A 24,036-nucleotide genomic window follows, 5' to 3' on the forward strand; every position below is an offset into this window, starting at 1 on the left:
ATATAGTATAATAGGTTTGAAATAATCATAAGTATATGCTGTACAATATGTATGTCTGAATGCCACGTAGTGTTGCAATGTTGTATAAATCACATCAATTTGAAATGCACAACGGCAGTTTAATGTTTCGCTCTTCCTCACTGTGGCCACAAGAGGCCAGTGTAAACACATACACAATTTGTCTTCAAAACAAAAGGACAGTTGTAAAAACAGTCTTGTCGTTACATGAGTAACGTGGATGAAGAGTGATTATCTTGTATTTTCTGTCATCAAAGTAAAATGTAATTGTTGATTAATTGTAATAATAAAGATTAGCTAAACTGATAGATGTGTGTTACTTTGCCCGCTTGAGGAATACTGTTGATCTCCAGCGTCAAGTACGACATAATAACTAGCATACTAACCCTTCCGGAAAAATTTCTTCAAAATAAATCAATCCAATGGAGAGATATTTTACAATATCCAATCCAAGTATTTAAAAAAAGGTGACAAACACATTTACCGCTGGGCATTTGTTGAAATGCAGCCAAAAGTTACATTTTGTACGCTTTAGGAAATTCCTTAACTGTACATTTTATTTTAATAAAACAATGATCTAAATATTTGGATTATTCCTGTATAATTGAGAATTGAAATTCAAGATTTGGTGAATTTTCAAATGAAATACAATTATAAGTTCAGTTACCTAACAGAAAATAAACTGAACATGTATTTAGTTATGACAGTAACAATAAACTGCATAATTAGTACCAATTGTACCTAAACAAAACCAAATGCATGTATTCTGCTAACTTAGGCAATGTAATGGATGTAAAACCACAACCGGTCAAAATCAGATCAACAGTACCAGAAGTTCCAGCTCCAGTCCATCCTGTGTCATCTTTAAGCAGTAAGGATGGGATTGCAGGCATGGTGATGTTCACAATCTATAAACAAAGACACGTTAGATTTTTTACACTTGCGCCAAAAAACTAATGCCGTGTTCATGTTTTCCTATTTTAACTGTAAAAGTTAACTGAAGTGTGTTGTCATCCAAATGTTGGGAATTAGGCTGAGGTTATGGTGCATCTCTATGTCCTGTCACATAAACCGAAAAAGAATGAGAGCTGGAGGGTGCATGAGATACAGAAGGCAAAAAGAAGCATAACAAAAAGCTGTAATATACCTGATGCTATATTTAGGAATTAAGACATGTTTTAAAAAAGGAGACAATTATTCGGGAAATATTTAAAATAAAAACATTGCCTCTGCCAAAAGCTGAATTGTATATTTGAGTATTTATTGTCGACTGAAAGTTAGGGTAAAATTGTTGTAGGCTACTACCATCATTAGCGATAATGGTTGCTAGGCACAGGTTGGCACCACTTAATCTGCCCGGACAAGAAAAGATCCCCTCTTGAGAATATTGATAAATGAGAAAAAGAGAGATAGATTTTAGTTTATTTTTTATTTTCTATAAAAGAGATGAGTTTATTCCATGATCATAACAGACTGAATCAGAGACCTCGATATACCACTCACATACCAAAAAAAAAAAAAAAAGAGAAAAAAGAAATCGAGGAAAATGTTTGAACAAAACCTCCAAAACAGAACAAATGTAACACAAAATAAAATACCTGAATAAAGCAAACTCTGGGCTGAGCTGCGGGTCAGCACATTCTGTGAAGAACTCATGGCACATTATGTCCAACAGTTATTGTGAAAAGAAAAAAAGGCTAAAAAAAAGGAATGATGTTTTTTTTTTTTACCCTTTCAAAACCAGGCTAATAATTAAAATTCTATATTCATATATGGTAGTCTTCATAGAAATTAAAAAGTGACTTAAGAATAGAAACAAGTTCTCCTGAAGTTCATCTGTTTATTCTCCTCATCAATAGAATGCTTATCTACATCGGGGAACATGCCTCTTGCAGCACACACTTTTTAAAAAATTGAACAAAAACAAAACACAGTCACACAGCCGTCCAAATGTACACAGTCACACTCACAGACCAGACTCAAACGCTAGTGTGGCAACGCTGAAATATATCTACCTAAAATCCGCTGATTGAACAAATGAGAAAGTAGTTGTCAGATGTGTACACTCATAGAAGTCCAGCTAAAACTAGATTTAAAACCCGAATATTGACAACGGGTAAAATATAAAACGCTGTCTTTTCCTTATTTATTTTTTTTCCTTTTTGTTTTTTTACACAAACTCTTTCAAAAAATCTCCCTCCCATCTCAAATATTACACCGCCCAATCCTGCCCCGCCCCCTTTCTAAACCCCTCGAAGTGTAATATAAGCCAACGAGAATTGCAATACAATACAGGCACTGGAGAAAAACACCATAAGAGACAAGTGAAGAGGACGAGATGCATTCAGATTTTTAACCCATCCCTGGTCCAAACAATGTCTCCGATAACAGAATTATAACTCACATCCACTATTATTTAACAAGAACAAAGTTATAAATCAAAACTGTTTTTAAAGTTTTTTCAAATTTCTGTTTGTCTTTTCTTTTTGTACTGTTTACAGTGTGCCCTCAGTGAATTACAAGAGGTTTGATGCAAAAACTAACTGGGGGCTCCGCTCCTTCCAGTCATTTTTTTACTAAACCAGATTCAAGTAACAGCTACAGAGGGGTGTGTGTGTCTTATTCCTGATGGTCCCCTTCCTGCTGCCGGCACTTTGATCCTAACCCTTAGCTAAGATCAGAGCGCCAACAGAGAGAACAGCAAGGGACTCCTCATCTCATTTCTTGACTGATCCAGTAGTGTGACTGTTGCAAACACGCCAATGATATCAACATTTCCAACATTATGTCTTCAAATGTAATACAAAGGATGTTGCTAAACTTTTAGTGAAATCATATTCCAACTAAAGCACAGAAACGTCAGGCCCTTTCCCCTTTACTGCTAACAAGTGTAGTTTTAAATAAAAAATTCAAGGCAGGATGAAAACTGATGCTGTCTTTGATAAATACTTGCAGGAACTATGATAATGCATATATTTCAGGTTTTTTTGTCTCTAGCTACCTACCGTGTTTTAGGACAAGTAATTTAGCATAAAAGAGAATGGGTAGTTTGGCATAGACAGAGGTGTAGGAGTGTGAAGGTATGACGACCCAAAGAAGAAAAAGAAAATAAACAGTTATTGTAGTATAAGAAAATACTTCTTTACAGTAGATACTAGATGATGAAAAAAGGTCTGCACTGCTTCTCCTCCTGGTTGTAAATGTTATTGTTTTGTCAACGTGTGCAGTACACATTGGTCTGTTTAGGAAAGAGGTGTAAGGCAAACTGTACCTTCTCTGCTGAGAAATATACACGATATACAGTATGGAAGTTGCCCCGACGACCATTTCATTTGTTCACTTACAACAATCAAAACAAAACATAAAACACCAGTCTTCTTCACCACCTCAGACATCTGGCAGTTTCAAAAACACATCTGCACAGTCTGTCAGTACATTATCAGAGCATTTCATAATTATTAGGGTGTCTCTTCTCCTGCGATTTATTGCGCCCACGCACGCTGTAAGTGAAAAAAGGCAAACTGTGCCAACAGGAGTCCTCTTCCTCCTGTTACATCAGGCAGGCAATGCCAAATTCCCAGGATGTGACATCCAATAGGATCCCCATGTGTTGTGTGTCCGCTCCACAAGGGCAGAGCGAGCTGGGCGCCCTCAGCCTCAGTCCTCGCTCCGAGGGTCGTCACGGCTACTGACAGTCCGTGGCCCTCTGGGGTGCGTGGTCGCCAAGCGTCTCTCCTTCGAGGAAGTTTACATAATGCAAGTTTTTTGTTTTGTTTTGTTTTTTTGCAGTTACGTTTCGGTCGCTAATCTCCTCAGAACAGGTTCTCCTCAAAGATAGCCATTAAGTCACTTTGGAAATTCATGTCAATTGTTGCAGCCATCTGAAAGGAGAGAAGAACAATTAGCGTTTCCTCTACATTCACTACTTCTGGGAAATCACTCCTACAGCTTAGGGATGGGAATTTGAAAGCAAATGTATGTTCGAATATTCGACCCCCCAAAAAACGGTTAACCGAAATGTACATATCCTATACAAATTTTTTTTATAAAAAAATGTAATAACTCACATTCGAATACCTGAATAATTTTGAATATTCGAATAATCATTCCCATCCCTACTACAGCTCCACATGAAAACACAATCACTTATTACTGGTTTTAGTCCAAATGTAGCTCTCAATCTATTAGGGATGGGAATGATTAAACTAATATTCAAAATGATTAAGGTATTCAGATATGAGTGATGAATATTTGTATTGTAATTTTGTGTTTTTTGATGGGAGGGGTGCCTAAGTTGATTACATATTATCAAATAGATTAATTAAATGTGTACGATAGTGCCATTTTAAATATAAATGTAAGTGTCAAGTCCTACACAACAAACATGGCGTCAAAACGGAGTCATGTGTGTAAATATTTCGACCAGGTTAGTAAACTTTTGTTGTTGTTGTAATGTATAGGATATGTACATTCGGTTAACTGTTTTTTGGGGGTTGAATATTAGAATATACATTTGGTTTCAAATTCCCATCCCTATAATCTATATCTATATCTTTTAGACTACGTTACAGTTATCATTTGACTATTTCCGTTAACAGTTATCTCACCGCTTCTCGCCTCCTCCTCTCCTGCTCTCGGCGGCGAGCGAGCTCCCTCTGTTGGTCGAGTGGGTTCTGTGCAGCGGGCTGAGGCGGGGTGGGGGGGGCAGGAGGCTGCTGGATGGCAGCAGGCGGGGGCTCCTGCTGTTGCTGCGGTTGTTGATGTTGTTGTTGTTGTTGCTGCTGCTGCTGCTGCTGCTGCTGCGACTGAGCTTGAATGTGTTGCTGCTCCTGACGCCGGCGCGGCTCCTCGTGCACCCGTCTGGTCGGCTCAATGATGTCCTCTTCATCCCGCCCTCTGGAAAACATTCAGGAAAATCATTTACACCAGGTGGAATCTAATGCTTCTCACATTGCTGTAAGGGCTTCACTTTTGGTTTTGTGTTAGAAAATGGCTGTGCTTATAATAAAACCAGATCAGCTAAAGCCTTACAACTCAAAACACATAGAATCAGGGCAGGAATTTCCACTTTGGCCTTGTGCCCTTAAAAATGATATCTGCCATAAGGCCACAGTGGCCTTGATGCCCTCTCTGACTAAGTTTTGTGGTTTAGCAGTCTGCCTCTTTTCTGACACGGCTTCAACACCAGCATATTTTGAAGGAGGAAAAAAAAATCAGCGGTGCGCTTGATTTGAGCCTGGAATGCACCGCTCGAACGGTCTATGATGACAGTTGACATCAGTCTATGACCTATCTCCGCCCACCCCCTCACGCGTCCGTGTGCGTAGGACGGTCTAGGACCAAGCTAGCTCATTCTCCGCTCAAGAAAAGGCTGAGGTGAGGTAAGGTTTTGTGATGATCCTGTTTGCCGTTAAGTTTTTCATTTGTCCAGCTTTAAGTGTAATTTTATGGATAACATTACTATTTCTTGCTCGTATGGTAATGCATAATTATAATATTTTGAAGTGTTTTTGTTACTACTTGGATAAGTTATCAGGGCTCGTACGGGTGCTTGAAATCCTTGAAAATGCTTGAATTTTTACGAGGTGTTTTCATGACTTGAAAAGTGCTTGAATTTTGGGAATGGTGCTTGGATTTGAGATAAAGTGCTTGAAATTGTAAATGCTTTACTTTTACAATAAATTGCTGTCTGACTGAATAGTTCGCTTTTTAGATTAAAAGAAAATAAAGAAGTCGGAGCGCGCTTAGTTGCTTCGCTTCTACATAAAACAGCTCCGCTCCGGCCTTCCCGCGCTATGCGCGCGACCTGCAAGTGTTTTATTTGTGTGACCTGGGCATTCTAATGAGAGAATGACAGTATGCCAGGAGGTTGCTGTTTTAACGAGCGTTGGGTATCCGAAAAGAAATACAAGCTGTGGCTAAAACGAGGATCAACACAACGATTCGCCTTCTGCACAGTTTGCCACAAAGAATTTCAATTATTCGCGATGGGAGAGTCTGCGCTGACGAGCAATATGAAAGGTAAGCCGTAGTAGAGCATTTTGGATTAGGCTAACGTTGCATGTTACGTTTGTTTAAGCTAGTAACGTTAGCGAACTCGATGTGGATTATTGCTTATGCAGGTGACAATAATAAAAAGGAGCGTACCTATGTCAGTATGTGCGACAGTCGCCATCCTGTGGTTTTCAGAGGATGAAGCACATAAAAGCAATGTATTTCTACTGGTAGTATTTTTCGTGCCTAAACTTGCTCCATCGAAATCAGTCACATTGACCCGAAGACACATTTTGAGTTATACACTGTTGGAAAGAGGATATTCCTAGCTTTCTAACGGAGGAAACATATTTTAGTTTGTATTAATGGTCTGGGGGAAGCTCGCGAGTGTGTGTTTGTGTGTTTGTGTATTTTTGCGTTTGTGTGTATTGTGTTAGTTTCCCGGGGAAAACACTCACGAGAAACACCGGCTGTTGTTATGCCTGCTTTGACGTAAAGTTACTCCGTTCTCCGCTTGTAATTATGCCGTTACAAGCTTCAAAGTTGTATTTATCATCTGAATTTGCCGAAACAAGTTTAATATTCTGAAAGCCAAGACTTTGTTTATTTGAAATCAGATGAAAACAAACTGTAACGGACCCTGCCTTGTTATCTATGATTACTATACGCCAGGGGTCGGCAACCCCTGGCACGCGTGCCAGCATTGGCATAACCAGTGGCACACTAGGAATAAGTGGAATAAGTGTGCAAAATATTTAAATTAATTTTCGGATCCTGAACGCGAGACCGCCGCCAGAGCTCGTCTCCCCGTTACCTGCAGAAGGAAGCCATGCACGCAACGCAGCCCCGCTCTCTTTATCTCCAGTTGACTTTCTGCCGCTTTCCTCTGTGGTGCAGTGCTGATCGTTTTACCACGGAGGAAAGCACTTCACTAATTGCAGTAACCATAAGGAGCTGTACAAATGCCGCAGTTTTTGCGTGGCTGTGTATTTAGTTGAAAGCCCAGTGGCGATCTGCTCATCTCTCATCGAAATAATATGCTACAAAGGGGCGGACTGGCCATCTGTGTGTTGAACTTTCCTGTCGGCTCCCAGACCGTAGTCGAGGAGGGCAGAAGCAACAAGCTTCAGGTTCAATAACCCACTTTAGCTTAAATGACTGGAGAGAGGCGAGCTCTTCTTGGGAGGACGTTGCATTTATTTAGCTGTTCTTCTGTTTCACAAAATACATCACAGACCTCTGTTTTTCTGCTTTCGCGTTTCACTTCCAGAAACATATACACGTTCCCTCACTGTCGCTCTACCATTCACAAACACACATGCACAAGCCGCACCCCTCTCTCTCTCTCTTAAAGGGACAGCGATCTCATCTCACTCTGCATGACCCTAATATCATAACATTTGTGCTCTGGAGAATCACAGAACGGACGATCGTCCTTATTATTATGCCGTTTAAACCAACTATTTAAATGTGTTTGTTAAATTCGGCATCATGTAAGTTGCGCTGACAGGTCCACACACTGCTTCCCCGCAGCGAGGCTCCCCCGCCCTCCAGCTGATAGTTGACGAGCGTCAAGCTCCTCAACCCCCCCCCCCCCCCCCCCCCCCCGTTGATAATTATCGATCGTTGGCACGCTGATAACATTTTTAAAATGGCACTTCATATCAAAAAGGTTGCCGACCCCTGCTATACGCCATACATTCATAATGTCAGCGGGAGGGAGGGGGGAGCATCGCTACGTAAAAGCATTAGTGCGAGGGAGAGCTGTCATCTTCCCTTTACAAGCTTCAAACATGTATTTATCGGGAGATTTTGGCAATAAAAGTTTCATATTCTGCAAAAAATTCCCTGGAAACCTCCAAAACCCTTACACAGAAAGAGGATCTCTGCACACGCTTTTTTTTATATCAGCTTTGTGTTTCAATGGTTTTGTCCTAACCTTGGAGAGCCGTATGTTTACTGCCACCCAAAAAGGACCTCAAAAATGTTAATAAAGAATGTATTGAAAAGTTAGTTGGCTGATTGTTTTATATTGGCTCAGCCAGGTTATATGGGATGCCCAGTCTACTATATATGATATGGGTCACTCATTTTACAATATTAAACTTTGTTTTCTTATCTTTAATTTGTCATCCTTATGTACAATGCTATTACGAAACACACATTTGGTTGTTTATAGCATAAAGAACATCGGATTTAATGTGAGGTAGGGAAATAATAATTTGAGTATAAATATGTGCATATAAATATGTAATTTACAACAGCTGTACGCTGCTTGAAAAGCTTGAAAATGCACCTTGAAAATGCTTGAAAAGTGCTTGAATTTGACTTTGGAAAAGGTGTAAGAACCCTGAGTTATGTTGCAGTTGTGTTCTTTTTTTATTATTATCTAGTGCTAGGCAGTTAGCGCTGTGTTGTTAGCTGTCAAAGACCTCTGTGCAGACTTATTTGACTACCGGCGATCGCAGATGGAAGTTCAAAGTTTGCTGCTCGTTTATATCGCCCAATTTTCAAAACGCGATCAAAATACCCATTCACATGTCTTGTGGCATGCCTGACTGTCTACATACGACATTGTGCGTCACCATAGTAGGGAAACTTTCCTCCCATTATGGTCCAGATTCTTGTTGGCGAAGGGAAGAATGTACCCCAATCTGATGCACCTAATAAAAATAGTCCTAGTTTTTCCTGTCTCTACCTCTCAAGTTGAACGGCAGTTCTCAGTAATGAAGAGAATGCAGGGCGATTGGCGTTTAAGCCTGCACACTTCAACAATTGAAGATCTACTCCTCATCAAATCCCAGGGTTGTGTTCCTGCTGAATATCAAAGTGATGAAGCTGTGGCAAGATGGTGGGCAGCTGGCATCAACAAAAGGAGTCCCAATATTCATCCCTATGGTCAAAGGAACCCCAAAAGTCCAAATCTCCCTGACTCGTCATCATCTCCATCTTCAAGTGACTCAGAATAAGGACGCACCTTGACGTAGGCCCACTACCACAGTCTCACAGTGAGCCAAACATGTCTGTGCTATAAGAATCCTTGGTAGTTTTAATAAAGAATTTGTTTAATTGCAATTTGGTGTCCATTGAATGCTTAATAAATATATATAAAAGTATTGTAAATGCATATACAATCGTAGTCACTTCATATCGTATGTTAAATCATGGTTTTAATTTATGGCCTTGGTGCCCTGGCTTTTGGCCTTTGTGCCCTTAAAAAATTGACAACTCAAAAGGCCAAGTGGCCTTGCCCCTAAAATGACGAAATTCCCGGCCTGCATAGAATACAGAGATGTCTCGGCTTAAGCAAACAGTTCTAAACTGACATAAGAAGCAAAGACTGGTGAGCAAAGCTTTCTCTGGAAATCAGTCTCACTATTCTTTACTACACTGCATCCCTAAAATCTATCAAATGGGCTGCAACATGTCCACTAGAGGGCATAACACATCTGTTCATCATACAGGGATTCTGGCATCATTCCTCATCAGACTGTCTACCTAAATACATTTGCAACAAAAGTGCAATGATAACACCTGTATGCTGTTGAAAGTGTTACATCAACACAACAGTTTGAAACTGTATAACGCAAAGGGTCTTTGAAGCTTGGCTCAATCTGTAATTAGATGGACTCAACACAACAAAGTGTGTCAGACTCACAAACTTATTTTTCGAATGACTTATATGCTTTGTTGAAGTAAAAATACAACTATTTACAGCAGGGATGGGCAAATGGCAGCCCGCGGGCCGCATGCAGCCCCCGCTTCCTCTTTTTGCGGCCCTCAGATTAATTTATAAACAATGTAATTAATAATAATACAAAAAATTAAAAAATACTGTAGTACTGATACCGTCCACTAGACTCCTAATTACGTCGCGAGCTGCGTACATGATTTAGAATACCGTGAAATAATCTGTGACGCATTTGTGTGTATTGTGTTTGTTTCCCGGGGAAACCCTCTCAAGGAAACACAGGCTGTTGTTATGCCTGCTGTGACGTTAAGTTGCCTCTTGTAATGCCTTTACAAGCTTAAAAGTTGTATTTATTATCTGAATTTGGCAAAACAAGTTTAATATTCTTAAAACCAAGACTTTGTTTATTTGAAATCAGATGAAAACAAACTGTCACGGACCCTGCCGTGTTATCTATGATTACTACGCTTTTCATTCATAATTTCAGCGGGAGGGAGGGGGAGTGGTGTGAGGAACAGCAGAGTGTGGGCTGACAGGTGTCTTTGTTGACATTCCACTTATTGTGGAATGAGGGGAATGCAGAGACTGGCTGCAAGTGTTTTAGGTTCAAGTTAGACAACTAATGTCTGGGTTAGTGTTCATGACTTCATGTTTATCTCATCTTAATGGCTAATCTCAATACACACACATTTTCCGTGCTTTCCAATAGTTTAAAATAGTTTTATTCCACTGTTTAATAACCTTTTCAATACAAACATGCCACTTGTAAAAATGAAATATTTGTTTAGTGAGCTTATTAGAGGATGTTCCCATTTTTTGGGGATGTTCCCTTTGATTGTACAATTTCAATGAAGATGTCAGACTTAGTATATTTGTCAATAATTACATACAACACATGGCATTTTTGTGTGTGTGTGTTCCAAGTGAATCTGCGGCCCCCTGGTAGCCAGTACATCAATGATGTGGCCCCCACCACCATCAAAGTTGCCCATCCCTGCTTTACAGTCAGCATGTCCTCCGCTGCTATAGTCTTTCAATGTTTACTTTGAGGTAACCATGGCAGCCCTCTGTTTTGTCTTGTGACAACCTTACCGTAGTTTGTCCTGCTCTCTGCGTTGCCTGTCCTTCTCCACCTGCTCGGCCTGGGCCTTCAGAGCCTTCTCCCTCTCCTCCTTCTCCCGGGCCGCTCGACGGAACTGCTCAAAACTGTCACTCGACGACTTCACTGCAGACATGGGTGTGGATGTGGACTTTTGGGCAAGGCTGGCCCATGAGCCCATGTTCTTCAATTTGACATCCTGAGACACACAAACACAGACAGACAGTCAGATAGACAGTAAGAAAAGTTCCATTAATATCGGTAATGTTCAAAAACCTTTCAAGATGCAGTTCATACGTTAAGAACTGGGAGATGTGTACAAGATACTTTTTTTAAGTGACTAATTACACCCTCCTGTACCTTTTTGGGGGCAATAGGCGTCTTGGAGTCCTGCTTGAACTTGTCCTTGTCTTGCAGAGAGGGAGGCGGTCCACTGGACTCAGAGGAGCGGATCACAGGTCGCGAGCTGTCCATGGACTTCACATCTGCGCAACACAGGATCACACACATTAATATTCTCAGTGTTTTGTGGAGATCCTACAATTCTCCGTCTCTGTGCATTTTAAAGGTCACATGTCATGGCCATTTCCACTGATCATAATTCCATTGTTGAGGTTTACTAAAATAGAAAAAATACTGTGCAATTTCCAAACTCACATTGGTTTCGCAAACAGCATCTCTGTAAAGTATGTGTATTCAGCAGTATTCACTTTCTCCACTAAATGGCTCCTCCCCCCACCCCCGCCCCTCCGTGATTTCCTTGTTTAGCGATACACAGCCAAACACAGCCAAACTCAACCTGAACACACACAAAGTCACAGCCGAAATAAAAACAATAAGTGTGGCTTGATATTGAGTAAGAAACAGGTTTATAGGTTGATAAACGCTGTGAGAATGGGTCTGCAGAGAGAATTTCGCGCGATCCCAACTGTCTGTTATCAGCCTGCAGCAGGGAGAGGAAATCAGCAGGGCTGCCTTCACTGCGTGTGTGCGTGTGGATTGGTCAATTTGGACCAATCAGCGGGGGCTTAACGTAACGGCTCCGCGGACGTAACGTAACGGCTCCACGGATTGGCCCATTTAGTTCCGGGTATGTGCTTTCGTAAGCACGTACCCGGAAGAATCAAATGGATGATGACGTCATGATGAGGTTTCACCAACGAGGCGTTTTGGGGAGGTATTTTCTGTTTTAGAGTTTTACTCGCCACAGGGTGTACTTTGAGGGTTTTGACTCTGCACACCGTTTACATGCAGAAAAACCTTCATAACACACAAGGGGACGGGTAATAACCGGAAGCATGAGGTGTGACCTTTAACTGGAGACACACCGATTGATAGGCCACCGGTGGAAATAAGATGATTGTAATCCGATAGGCCCGTACTGGTGTTGGACATAGGGTGTAGATAGATCGGGCTCCATGAATGCACTTGATTAACTAATAATAAGCCTACATTCACAGTATAGAATATTTTCTCAAATTTGTAGGAACATACAATTACCTTTTCCATTGAAAAGAAAAGTTAAAGAAATCTTTGTGTTTGCTGTTCTAACTGACCTGCCAATTCTGAATTTATTTCTAAGAACAGAGTATCGGTGCCTTTCTAAAAATAAAGCTCCAGTAAAAACAACAAGTCCTGTTACTCACTCTGTGGGCCGTGGCTTGTTTGAGAAGGCTTGTTATCAGGATGTTTGTGATGGTCGGGTCTCATGGCCGGGTTGAATGGTTCTCCTCTCATCGCTGGTGATGGAGGAAGTTTCTCCTCCTTTACAACACTATGGCTCCCCTGGCCCCTCTGCTGCAGGACAAACACATGGAGTCAGAGTTAGACATGTGGACATGTGGACACAGGACAGTTGACCTGCTATAACGCTTTCTAAAAAGCATTTCTCACCTTTTTGGACTGCATGTTTTGAGGTGGGGACTGATGGGAAACAGGTGGAAACTGGGGAAGTTGTGGGGAATGCATCATGAGAGGCGATGGGTTGTCCCTTATGTGACCTGTCAACAGAAAGGAGAGGCATTATAATAAACGTCAGCCAACACCAATCTTTGCTTCCCGACTCCCTCTTACATTACATTTTAGTCTCATCTTCTTCCACTCACCTGCGTTGTAAGGGTCAGCCTTGGGCGGGCGAGGGGAGGGCTGCTGCTGCTGCTGCTGCTGCTGCTGGATGATCTGCTGTGCTTTGTTGGGGGGCATGGATACCTTGTGTTGTGACCCCTGGGACTGACCAGCGAGTCCAGGACCCTGCTGGTAGTTAAGTTGTTGCTGCTGCTGCTGCTGCATGTGGCGGGCCGGGTGGAGGGGCATCTGTGGGGGCGGGGCCTGATGTGAAGGGGTAGGCTGCGTCTGGGACTGAATGGTGAGCTGTGGGGGAGGCAGAATGGTCTGGGAGGGGAGCTGAGATTGTCCCTGCACGGACTGCAGGAGAGAGATCTGTCCTGGTTGTTGTTGTTGTTGTTGCTGCTGCTGCTGCTGCTGCTGTTGTTGTTGTTGTTGTTGTTGTTGTTGTTGTTGCTGCTGTTGTTGTTGTTGTTGTTGCTGCTGTTGCTGCTGCTGCTGCTGTTGTTGTTGTTGTTGTTGTTGTTGTTGAAGTTGTTGCTGCTGCTGCTGCTGCTGTTGCTGCTGCTGCAGTTGCTGCTGCTGCTGTTGCTGCTGTTGCTGCTGCTGCTGCTGTTGTTGTTGCTGCTGCTGCTGCTGCTGCTGCTGCTGCTGCTGCTGCTGCTGCTGCTGCTGCTGACGAACCTGCGCCTGAAGTGACTGCATGGACTGCTGGGGCTGCTGGGGCTGCCGGCCTTGCTGGAACTGCTGCAGGTATAATTGTACTTGGTTCAGAGGGGTGGTAGACTCTGGCTCATCATCGTCCTCCAGCAGCATCTGGGGAGGCTGGGAGGAGAGCAAGCCCTGGGGGGTGAGTGTTGGGGGGGACATGGGCCGCTGGTGCAGAGGCTGAGCAGGGTGGAGTATCTGGGGGGGAAGCTGGTGCTGTGATGGTGGAGCTGCTGTCTGGGGGGGGGGCTGCTGCTGCTGTTGCAGGGGGGGCTGCTGCTGGGGGGGTGCTGCTTGCTGCTGAGGGGCTTTTGGATGAAGAGGCGCCGCCTTGTGACTGGGTCGGGAAGGCTGCTGAGGCATGGAGATGTGCAAGGCTAAGGGTGCACAGAGTCAGGAAAGAAACAGAAATATAAGAAATACACATTTGTTGTAACAAAAATATCTTTCGAATAGGGATGTTCATCTTTTACATGTTAACATACACATAATAAGTTTCATTTGCAAAATGTAAACACCTTTTTACAGTTATTTAGTGGGAATTAAAAAAATAAAGAAGACATTTATAAAAGGTGCTCTCCACTGTGATGGGACATGAGACACTGATTCTAACCCACTGGTGTATAGCGGACACTACAGCAGGAGAAACCTCGGCTTCATTCAATCTTTTCTGAACAGCTGAAAGTGGTGAGTGAAAATCTAAAACAAAAAAGTAATAGATCACAGCAGTCCTATTAAATGTTTAATGACGTATGAAAAAGGAATATGGATGGATATTATTTTAAACTGTAGGTCATAGAAAGAGAATGAAAACCAAAGTTCACTGTATAAAAACAAAACTATATTTGAGTGGCATTAAATAATTAGAATAACGAAAAAAATGGATTGGCGTACATTTGGCCTTACCCGGAGACGTAAGGATGGGATGCTGGTTGAGGAAGGGGTGGGTTTCAGGGGACACTGGCCCAGCAGAATGAGCGTTGAGATGTGGAGCTGCGGGTGAGGATTGGGAGTTGCCTTGGTGATGGGACAGATGCATGAGGGGCTGGCCGAAAGGCGGCAGGGACTCGAAGCTAGTTTCCAGTAGTTGGGAAGACTCCAGAGCAGCTACGGGGGGGGCGGTGAAGCCAGCAGGAGACGGTTGATGCTGCTGCTTCATCTGGATGCTAGCCTGAAGGCCTGCTATATGGGAATGAAGCCCAGCCTGAGCGGGGCCACTCTGAATGTGTAAATGAGGATGAGGCTTCTTCCCCTCCTTTGCAGAGTGGCCCTTTTTCTTCTGATGCTTTATTATTCCTGGAAAATGTGAAAAGAAAGATGAAGCACTTTTGCATTTTTAAAAAAAAAAAAATTATGTGGCCATTTTAACTGTCAATTTAAGTCACCTGTCGCTTCAGCCTCGCTGTCTGTGCTGGAGCCGCTGCTCTCTGAGGAGGAACCAGTCTTTTTGGAGGTGACCATGGACTCCACAGGCTTCTCAGCTGCAAAGTAACAACTATTCGTTCATACATTTCCAATAAAGCATCAAACCGTAAGTAAACTAAACAATTAGACACGGCTGTTAAAACTCGGGACCAGCTCCCCTTGGTGGTTTCTTAGAGAGGCTTACCTGGAAACTTCTTCTTCTTGCGGAGGCAGGAAGACACGTATCTCTCCAGCTCGCGCAGAGTGGAAGGCTTTAGCGTCTCAAAGTCAATCTCGATCTCATCGGGGTTAGAGTTTTTGAGTGAAGGCTCTCTGGACTGGATGATATGGACCACACGGCCCAGCTTGTCCCCAGGAAGCTTGTTGATGTCCAAGCTGAGCTGCCTTTTCTCTTCGTACGTCATAGGCTTGCCTTTTTCCCCTGAGGACGAAGACCCAGCAGCTCCCAGATCCTCTTCCAGGCTGGGAACTGGCAGCAGGTTGGTGGGATGATTGAGTTTCATCGCTTCCTTTTTACTAGAAGAAGAACAACATTTTAAAACGTAGGGATTTATAACAATGACAAGCCTATGTTTACGTAATAGCTTTCATAATAAAGTTCAAATGCATTCAAACTAACAATGGATACATATAGACTTCTACAGGGGATGAAGACATTATAAAATCCCCTACCAATTATTAAACATGATAAGAATCTAAAATAAAATCTCTCAACAACCATTAAACTGTGTGAACCTGAGAAAATGACTCTACCATGGCCACAATTTCGGCCATGGTAGCCATAACAGGAAGGGGAAATCAGAATTGGTTAAAGATAACACTGAATTGTGCAATGCCAAGCTGATGGCTATACAAACATTTACTTTCAAGGAGTTTAACATGGAGGAAGGTAACAAAGGTGTAAAACCTACCTAGATTTCTTCCTTGGTGCACTGTCCTTGTTGTTATGGTCTCTGCTCTTGTTCTTCTTAGAGAGCTGCGGGACAGGTGTTGCATCCTGGATCTCATCCACATGGCCAGACATACCTCCCTTTTTCTTATGCTTTTCTTTCTTCTTCTCCTTCTCCTTTTCTTTTTCCTTCTTCTCCTTCTCTTTTTCTTTTCTCTTTGGTTTGCTGGCTTGTGGTTGAGACAAGGCAGCCAACTGCTCGTGGACAGCCTTCAACTGTACACAGAGAAAAGACGGGCTGTCAACAAAAGGGCAACAAGGACCAGACACCACGTTTTCCACCACCGTAAATGTATTCCGGTCACTGACCTGATCCTGGAGCTCTGCTAACCTCTGGACTCTCTCCTCTTCAGAGTCATCTGTGGAAGACTCTGACTCGGAGGACGAGTCACTGGAGCTGTCTGAGGACGAGGCCACGTGGGCCAGAGGAGGCTGGGGCTTAACTGGTGCAGGGTGGTGAAGTACAGGAGCTGGGGGGGGAACCAGAGGCTTGGTCTCCAGTTCATCTGGCATCTTGGCAAAGCGCATCTCAAAAACATCCTATGAAATGAGAAGAAAACTAACAAGTCAGAAACACAAAGTGAATGTTTGTAGAAAGAGACCGAAACACAAAACAATCAAAACATGAATGAAAGTTGTGAGATGGACTGTGCATGTCATAACACTTCGATAGCATCCTGGCACAAGTGTTTATGTTCTACTTTAAAATTCTTATTTTATTTTCTTACACATTTTAAGCAAAACGTTGTATATACAAATGATCCTAAATAGATTTTCATGCAAAGGTTACCAGTGACAGCTTTAATTGTTGCTCACTTTTCTATTAGTTAAAACATTGGACAATCTAGCTTACAAAACATGTATTACAAACATTATGGTACTTTTTACTATAACGTGTAACTGTCCATTTATTGAATTATGCTTGTCCTTTTTTACGACAGGAACCTTGTTTGGATGTCAACCTATATATTCACCTGCAGTTTGCGGGCCATGGCTACCACCTCATGGTCTGGAGGATTATATTTGTAGCAGTTGGAAAACATTAATCGTACGTCAGCAGCAAACTCCTGGGGTTCTCGGTATTGCCTGTTCTCCAGCTTCAACTGTTAAGAACATTCAAGTGAGATACTTGCCAATGCCCGAAATGACTGTCAATATCTTACGAAACTATAATGAATAATGCAGTCTAATCTCACCTTGATGCTGCTGAGGTCCATAGGATACTTGATGATGTCATGATAATCGTGTAGTCCCAGCGCAGCCACATCCACAGGTTTGTAGAAGGGCCAGGCATAAGCAGCGTGCTTCTTGGACAGCATGTCCCTGACCACACTTGCACAGTATCCTAGCTGATCCTGTGGTTTGGGGCTGTGACCGCCACTTGGTCCACTCAGTCCCATCACCATGCCGATGTGATGCTGGGAGTCAGGAGCCTCCTTCTTCAACAGTTTAGGAGGCCGCGCACTCTCTCGCCTGGGTAGGGTCTTCCCAGATTTAGACTCTGCTGGTGAAGACTCACTCAGTTGGTCATTTGCTGTGGGAGTGGTGGTGTCAGCTTTCCGCTTCTGGCTCTTTCTTATCTAGATAGAAGTGAATACAAGGAGAGCAGAGAGATGGTGAAAAAGGGCCAGGAAATCAGAAGTTAAAATAAGTTGGCAATCCTTTAATTGCCTTAGACACATTTTAAACTCCCCTCTCCTCCAGCATTTCAAAGCCGTATTCTAGTTGGCACCTCAAAGAACTTCCATCTATACTTTTTAGCAGAGGTGGGACGTAGTGGAGTACAAATACTTCGTTACTGTACTTGATTAAATGTTTCTGTTATCAGTACTTTGCTCCACTAGTTATGTTTCTGACGACTTTTTACTTTTACTTCTTACATTTTTAACACAAATACCTGTACTTTCTACTTCTTACATTTTTAACACAAATACCTGTACTTTCTACTTCTTAAATTTTTAACACAAATACCTGTACTTTCTACTTCTTACATTTTTAACACAAATACCTGTACTTTCTACTTCTTACATTTTTAACACAAATACCTGTACTTTCTACTTCTTAAATTTTTAACACAAATACCTGTACTTTCTACTTCTTACATTTTTAACACAAATACCTGTACTTTCTACTTCTTACATTTTTAACACAAATACCTGTACTTTCTACTTCTTACATTTTCCAAACAGGCTCGTTACTTTAGTTTGAATGTGTGTTTGGTGGCGTGATCATTATTATTTAGAGTCATTGCGTGCCTATTGATTTTAACACGATCCATGTATCCATCATTTCCTGGTCTTCTCTAAAGAAGAGGGACCAATGAAAACGTTGTCATGTTGCCGTTGTTCATCATGGAAACATTCATGAGCTAACAATGACATTATTGTTCCATTAATATAAAGGGAAGTCAGGTACTCTTTAAAACAGATGGTAGTTATGGGTACTTTTTACTTGGAAGCCCATACTTCTTTAATTTTACTTGAGTAAAGAAGTTTAGTCAGTACTTCTACTTTTACCAGAGTATTTTTAAACACGAGTATCTGTACTTCTACTTGAGTAAAGGATGTGTTTACTTTTGCCACCTCTGCTTTTTCGAACATCACACTCACTTTGGTCATGGTAATGGGGTTCTGCAGCATGGGTGCAACGTTCTGGATGGATGCTGGGGGGAGCGCAGTCTGAGCAGGGGGAGGCACAGAAGTCATGATGGGAACTTGAGGAGCGCAGTCTGAGTGGCCCGTCGAGTAGGGGGCTCCGAGCTGTGGCGCATGGCTGGGTAACGTGGGGGGCATGTGGGACGGCAGGGCCTGCATCAAAGGCAGGGGAGGTAGTGAAGGCGGACCCTGCACCGGTCCCCTGATCTGTGGTGCTGCCGAGAGGTTCGACACACCACGTGTTAGAGGGATCGTGGACGAAGAATCAATGATGCCCCCTGGTTTCAAGTTCAGACCTTGATGAGAAAACAAGACATTGGGTTAAATATACCATCTCCAGCTTCAACAACACCGTTAGCAAAAGATGAAGCAGAAAATCTCATACCTCCTTCTCTTCGGCCCCTGCCACGCCCCTTCCCTGTCATGACAACAATCTCAGTTTCTTCCTGAGGCATTTCTGTGACCCTTTGGAGGAAAGCCTTCTCCAGAGACTCCGCCATTAAGACTATGTCATCTCCGGGCTGCAGGGGGAGACAAACACAGTTAGCAAAAGTGGAGGCATTTGAAAATATTTTGGATCTTATGTTAACAAGAGCTCCAGTGTACAAATACGTCACCTTGTTGTATATGTAGCAGTTGGTAAACATCGTGTTGAAGTCTTGGATACATTCTTGGGCATTCCAGTAGTAACTGTTCTCAAGCCTTCTCTTGATTGTTCCCATGTCCATAGGAATTTTGATTATTGTGTAGTAGTCCTGAAAAAAGGTTACATAAAAGTGAGTGAGAACGCAATTGAGACACAACAATAAATAGTAGCACAAATCTGAGAAGATCCGATTCCTTGTCTTGTTCACTTTTATAAATAATAATGATCTAATATGTGCAAGAAAAAACGATTTGATTCAAACCACTTTTGCGTGCCTTAGTAATGCCCTGATGAAAGTTTAAGGTAGGTTGCGTCGTACAAACAGAGGCGAAGTACTCACAGGCAGGTTAAGTTTGATCGCATCCACTGGTATAAGAAAGGGCCAGGCAAACTGGTGTTTCCACAGGCCCTTCACCACCACCTTGAGCAAGTACTGCAGCTGATTGGTCTGGCGCTTTGCCCTGGTGGGATTGATGTACTCTGGAGGTGGGGGGTTGCCACCTTGCTGGGCCTGCCCCTGGCCGCTGCTGCTACTGCTGTTGCTGCCCGACATCTGCGCTGCATCCAGGCCGTCTCCCATTCTGACAGGGTGGGGCGCGGGCTCAGTCCCCCGAGCAGGAGCTGGAGCTGCAGGGGCAGGGGTAGTGGTGTTGGCAGGACACCAGCTCAGTCTTGGCCCCGGCACAGACTCCACTGACAGAGCACCGCTGATCCCATTGCACTCCTCACTGGACTCTCTGGGGAGAGAAGAAAAGCAAACGGTCATTAGCATATTTAAAAACATTACATTCAATTGTTCAGTCTAGCTTCTTTCATGTACAACCAAGTGAAACAATATAGATTCAAATGAATGGTTCATTGTGTCTTGCCACTCTCCATAATGGACGGTTTTTCACCGCGCCTTTTGATTGTGGCTGTTTGGAGCAGCTACAGACAATTCGACTGATGGGATCAAACAGCATACCACAAAATGATTTTTTTGTTGAGTTTTTTTTTTTACCCCTCGTTATGAGTGTGATATTACTCTCTGGGATGTTCTGATGCAGATAATAATGAACCTGGCAGAGCTCTCAACTCTCTTTTCTGGGAGAAAATCAGGACCCCACACACACAGTAAGAAAAAGTGTCTGATTGAGAGCCATCATGACAACAATAGCTGAAATATAAAGTAAAACTCAAGCTACAATAGACAGGTGGCAGGTTTTTACACTCCTTGCCCTCTTCCCAGAGCCAGAGAATCAGGGAAGGGCGGGCCCCCTGCCCTGTGAGAAACGTTTCTTAAATACCCTAACTCCCTCTCAGACATGGCTGTGACTTCTTTAGTTCAGCTCAAACCAAGATGATGGAAAGAGAGCCTAAAATGATCCACTGTTAAAGATTACAAATATTTTTTTTTAATGGGAGTAATTGTGACCAACTTTACCATTATAACAATATTTGCCAAGCAACCCTGCAGAACATTTATATAATAGATTAATTATTGTGTTGAGTGACAGCCTACATGTTTTAAAGAGTGAGGTTCTTATCCACAACCAGTCATAACACATCTTGTTTTGCCCATTTAAGAGTGAAAATCCCAATTCTATTCAGTTCACAAAATTGATAAAAGTTGATATCATCCTACTGCGGATATTGATACATTTTCAAATGTGCCGTGTATTCAAGAGAGCAAAGAGTTTAAGGTTTGGCTCAAGCAGTGTGTGTTTTTAGTAGATCTTTGATTAACTACTCTGTCTCAGTTCCTGGGATTGCTTAGGGATGTGGGCGGACAGAGGGTGCAGGGTGAGAGCAAATGAGAGTCATCTGGCAGCTGGGGGGGGGGGGGGGAACAGACAACTGTGTGATCTGCTACACAGCTCTCAGTCATAAACTATGGCCCCTTACAGCCAGTCATGGACATCACATTCAAGATACACACAAGGCTCTAAAGACAACAAGGTTGATATGAGGTATTCTTGTCTAGGGAACCCACGGTGTTCAGTAAAAAGCACTGATCATAAAGGTTGTGTATTCTGGCCTGTATTAGAAACAAGTTAATCTCACAGTCTGGAACCCTGAAGTCCACCCCCACAACCTCAAGATAAATACACACCACAGTATATATCTATGACTAATCTCATTCTTGATGAGTCACTTCATGAGAAGAGGGAAGCAGTTTGTACACCACATGATCGCTGCCTTGGCTGCCCTGAGGCCTTTAAACACAGTTGAGAATTTGAATGACCAATATGGTAACAGCACAAGATCATCAGAGATGGTACTTTTGAAGCCGAAAGCAAAAAGATTGACAAATAAGACCGCAAATAAATAAAGCACAGAACTTGTCGAAGCCCTAGGCATGAATGTGAACAATATGGAAAACATTGCTTTTGTCAACTGGCTTCAACGAATGATACCATTTAAACGAGTCGCCTCAGTATATTGACTTCAAGATGAACCTGTCATTCCTGTCTGATATGGAGGAGTGCTTTCACAGGTATCACAGGCTGTCTGTAGAAGACTGGTATTTGAACTACACGACAGTACGCAATGCATAGCTGCCTTGTTTTAGAGATTGCACTGGACAGCTTCCGATACAATCCTATTTTGTTGGATATATTTCCACCTTTGTTTCCACTAGCATTTACCATCAAGACTATGACAATTGATTACGATTTGTCAACAAAACAATACTCAAAATGTGTTTCCAATTGCAGTGCATGTCATTTGTAGGAACATTTGTTTCGACTAGCACCAAGACAGAGGCTGGGTTGAGAAATAAAAAAGTTATTTAGGTATTTGCTGAAGTCTTTGAATATTGATGAACACTATATTTCAATTTTTTCTAACATGAAAGAGATAAAAGGGTCAGTGAGGACATTTTTATAACTTCAGTGATTAAAGAGAACAAATGGCTTTACTAAAGTATGTCCTGGAAAGGGATCACATTCCAACGCTTCTTATTATTTGATTTTGAGACAATTCAAATGTTATTTCAAATTATAATTTAGTCTTTTGAGTTATTGAAAAAAATCGAACTATTTTTATAATTGAACACCCATCATTTGTGGTTTATTTGTGTACCCAACCTTAAAGAAAGGGACATTTGTAGGTACATTTGAATGCAATTATATACAAAATGTAAATACTACCTGCAAATCCTTTTTTTTAATATTGGGAATAATTTTTTACATTTAATTAAATATGACTTTGTACTGATGTTATAATATTTTGATCTTCCATATATATATATATATATATATATATATATATATATATATATATAGATATACAGTGGGGCAAAAAAGTATTTAGTCAGCCACCAATTGTGCAAGTTCTCCCACTTAAAAAGATGAGAGAGGCCTGTCATTTTCATCCTAGGTACACCTCAACTATGAGAGAAAAAATGAGAAGAAAAATCACATTGTCTGATTTTTAAAGAATTTATTTGCAAATTATGGTGGAAAATAAGTATTTGGTCACCTACAAACAAACAAGATTTCTGGCTCTCACAGACCTGTAACTTCTTCTTTAAGAGCCTCCTCTGTCCTCCACTTGTTAACTGTATTAATGGCACCTGTTTGAACTCGTTATCAGTATAAAAGACACCTGTCCACAACCTCAAACAGTCACACTCCAAACTCCACTATGGCCAAGACCAAAGAGCTGTCAAAGGACACCAGAAACAAAATTGTAGACCTGCACCAGGCTGGGAAGACTGAATCTGCAATAGATAAGCAGCTTGGTGTGAAGAAATCAACTGTGAGCAATTATTAGAAAATGGAAGACATACAAGACCACTGATAATCTCCCTCGATCTGTGGCTCCACGCAAGATCTCACCCCGTGGGGTCAAAATGATCACAAGAATGGTGAGCAAAAATCCCAAAACCACACGGGGGGACCTAGTCAATGACCTGCAGAGAGCTGGGACCAAAGTAACAACGGCTATCATCAGTAACACAGTACGCCGCCAGGAACTCAAATCCTGCAGTGCCAGACGTGTCCCCCTTCTTAAGCCAGTACATGTCCAGGCCCGTCTGAAGTTTGCTAGAGAGCATTTAGATGATCCAGAAGAGGATTGGGAGAATGTCATATGGTCAGATGAAACCAAAATAGAACTTTTTGGTAAAAACTCAACTAGACGTGTTTGGAGGAGAAAGAATGCTGAGTTGCATCCAAAGAACACCATACCTACTGTGAAACATGGGGGTGGAAACATCATGCTTTGGGGCTGTTTTTCTGCAAAGGGACCAGGACGACTGATCCGTGTAAAGGAAAGAATGAATGGGGCCATGTATCGGGAGATTTTGAGTGACAACCTCCTTCCATCAGCAAGGGCATTGAAGATGAAACGTGGCTGGGTCTTTCAGCATGACAATGATCCCAAACACACCGCCCGGGCAACGAAGGAGTGGCTTCGTAAGAAGCATTTCAAGGTCCTGGAGTGGCCTAGCCAGTCTCCAGATCTCAACCCCATAGAAAATCTTTGGAGGGAGTTGAAAGTCCGTGTTGCCCAGCGACAGCCCCAAAACATCACTGCTCTAGAGGAGATCTGCATGGAGGAATGGGCCAAAATACCAGCAACCGTGTGTGAAAACCTTGTGAAGACTAACAGAAAACGTTTGACCTCTGTCATTGCCAACAAAGGGTATATAACAAAGTATTGAGATGAACTTTTGTTATTGACCAAATACTTCTTTTCCACCATAATTTGCAAATAAATTCTTTAAAAATCAGACAATGTGATTTTCTGGACTTTTTTTTCTCTCATTTTGTCTCTCATAGTTGAGGTTTACCTAGGATGAAA

General features: G+C 42.2%; 1 protein-coding gene across 5 annotated transcripts in view; it reads right to left on the reverse strand.

Annotated features, from left to right (window-relative positions):
- Positions 1 to 1,844: 1,844 nt before the first annotated feature.
- The window catches only part of brd4 (bromodomain containing 4), a 35,281-nt gene continuing 13,089 nt past the window's right edge, over positions 1,845 to 24,036 (reverse strand). For 2 of the 5 annotated variants that reach the window (XM_079642927.1, XM_079642924.1), the window contains exons 2-19: positions 19,589 to 19,985; positions 19,220 to 19,357; positions 18,988 to 19,123; positions 18,558 to 18,898; positions 17,145 to 17,528; positions 16,923 to 17,051; positions 16,258 to 16,488; positions 15,911 to 16,164; positions 15,184 to 15,515; positions 14,960 to 15,055; positions 14,469 to 14,870; positions 12,908 to 13,951; positions 12,696 to 12,802; positions 12,449 to 12,599; positions 11,163 to 11,287; positions 10,796 to 11,001; positions 4,626 to 4,914; positions 1,845 to 3,899 (exon numbers count right to left, since the gene is read on the reverse strand). In XM_079642927.1, the coding sequence (XP_079499053.1) occupies positions 3,831 to 3,899; positions 4,626 to 4,914; positions 10,796 to 11,001; positions 11,163 to 11,287; positions 12,449 to 12,599; positions 12,696 to 12,802; positions 12,908 to 13,951; positions 14,469 to 14,870; positions 14,960 to 15,055; positions 15,184 to 15,515; positions 15,911 to 16,164; positions 16,258 to 16,488; positions 16,923 to 17,051; positions 17,145 to 17,528; positions 18,558 to 18,898; positions 18,988 to 19,123; positions 19,220 to 19,357; positions 19,589 to 19,828 (4,674 nt within the window). In that variant the 5' untranslated portion in view covers positions 19,829 to 19,985 and the 3' untranslated portion in view covers positions 1,845 to 3,830. The remainder of the gene's footprint in view (positions 3,900 to 4,625; positions 4,915 to 10,795; positions 11,002 to 11,162; positions 11,288 to 12,448; positions 12,600 to 12,695; positions 12,803 to 12,907; positions 13,952 to 14,468; positions 14,871 to 14,959; positions 15,056 to 15,183; positions 15,516 to 15,910; positions 16,165 to 16,257; positions 16,489 to 16,922; positions 17,052 to 17,144; positions 17,529 to 18,557; positions 18,899 to 18,987; positions 19,124 to 19,219; positions 19,358 to 19,588; positions 19,986 to 24,036) is intronic. The other 3 variants (XM_079642928.1, XM_079642926.1, XM_079642925.1) reach the window with 3 other exon arrangements.

Source organism: Notothenia rossii (assembly GCF_949606895.1).
Source record: "Notothenia rossii genome assembly, chromosome: 8".
Lineage (NCBI taxonomy): Eukaryota > Metazoa > Chordata > Actinopteri > Perciformes > Nototheniidae > Notothenia > Notothenia rossii.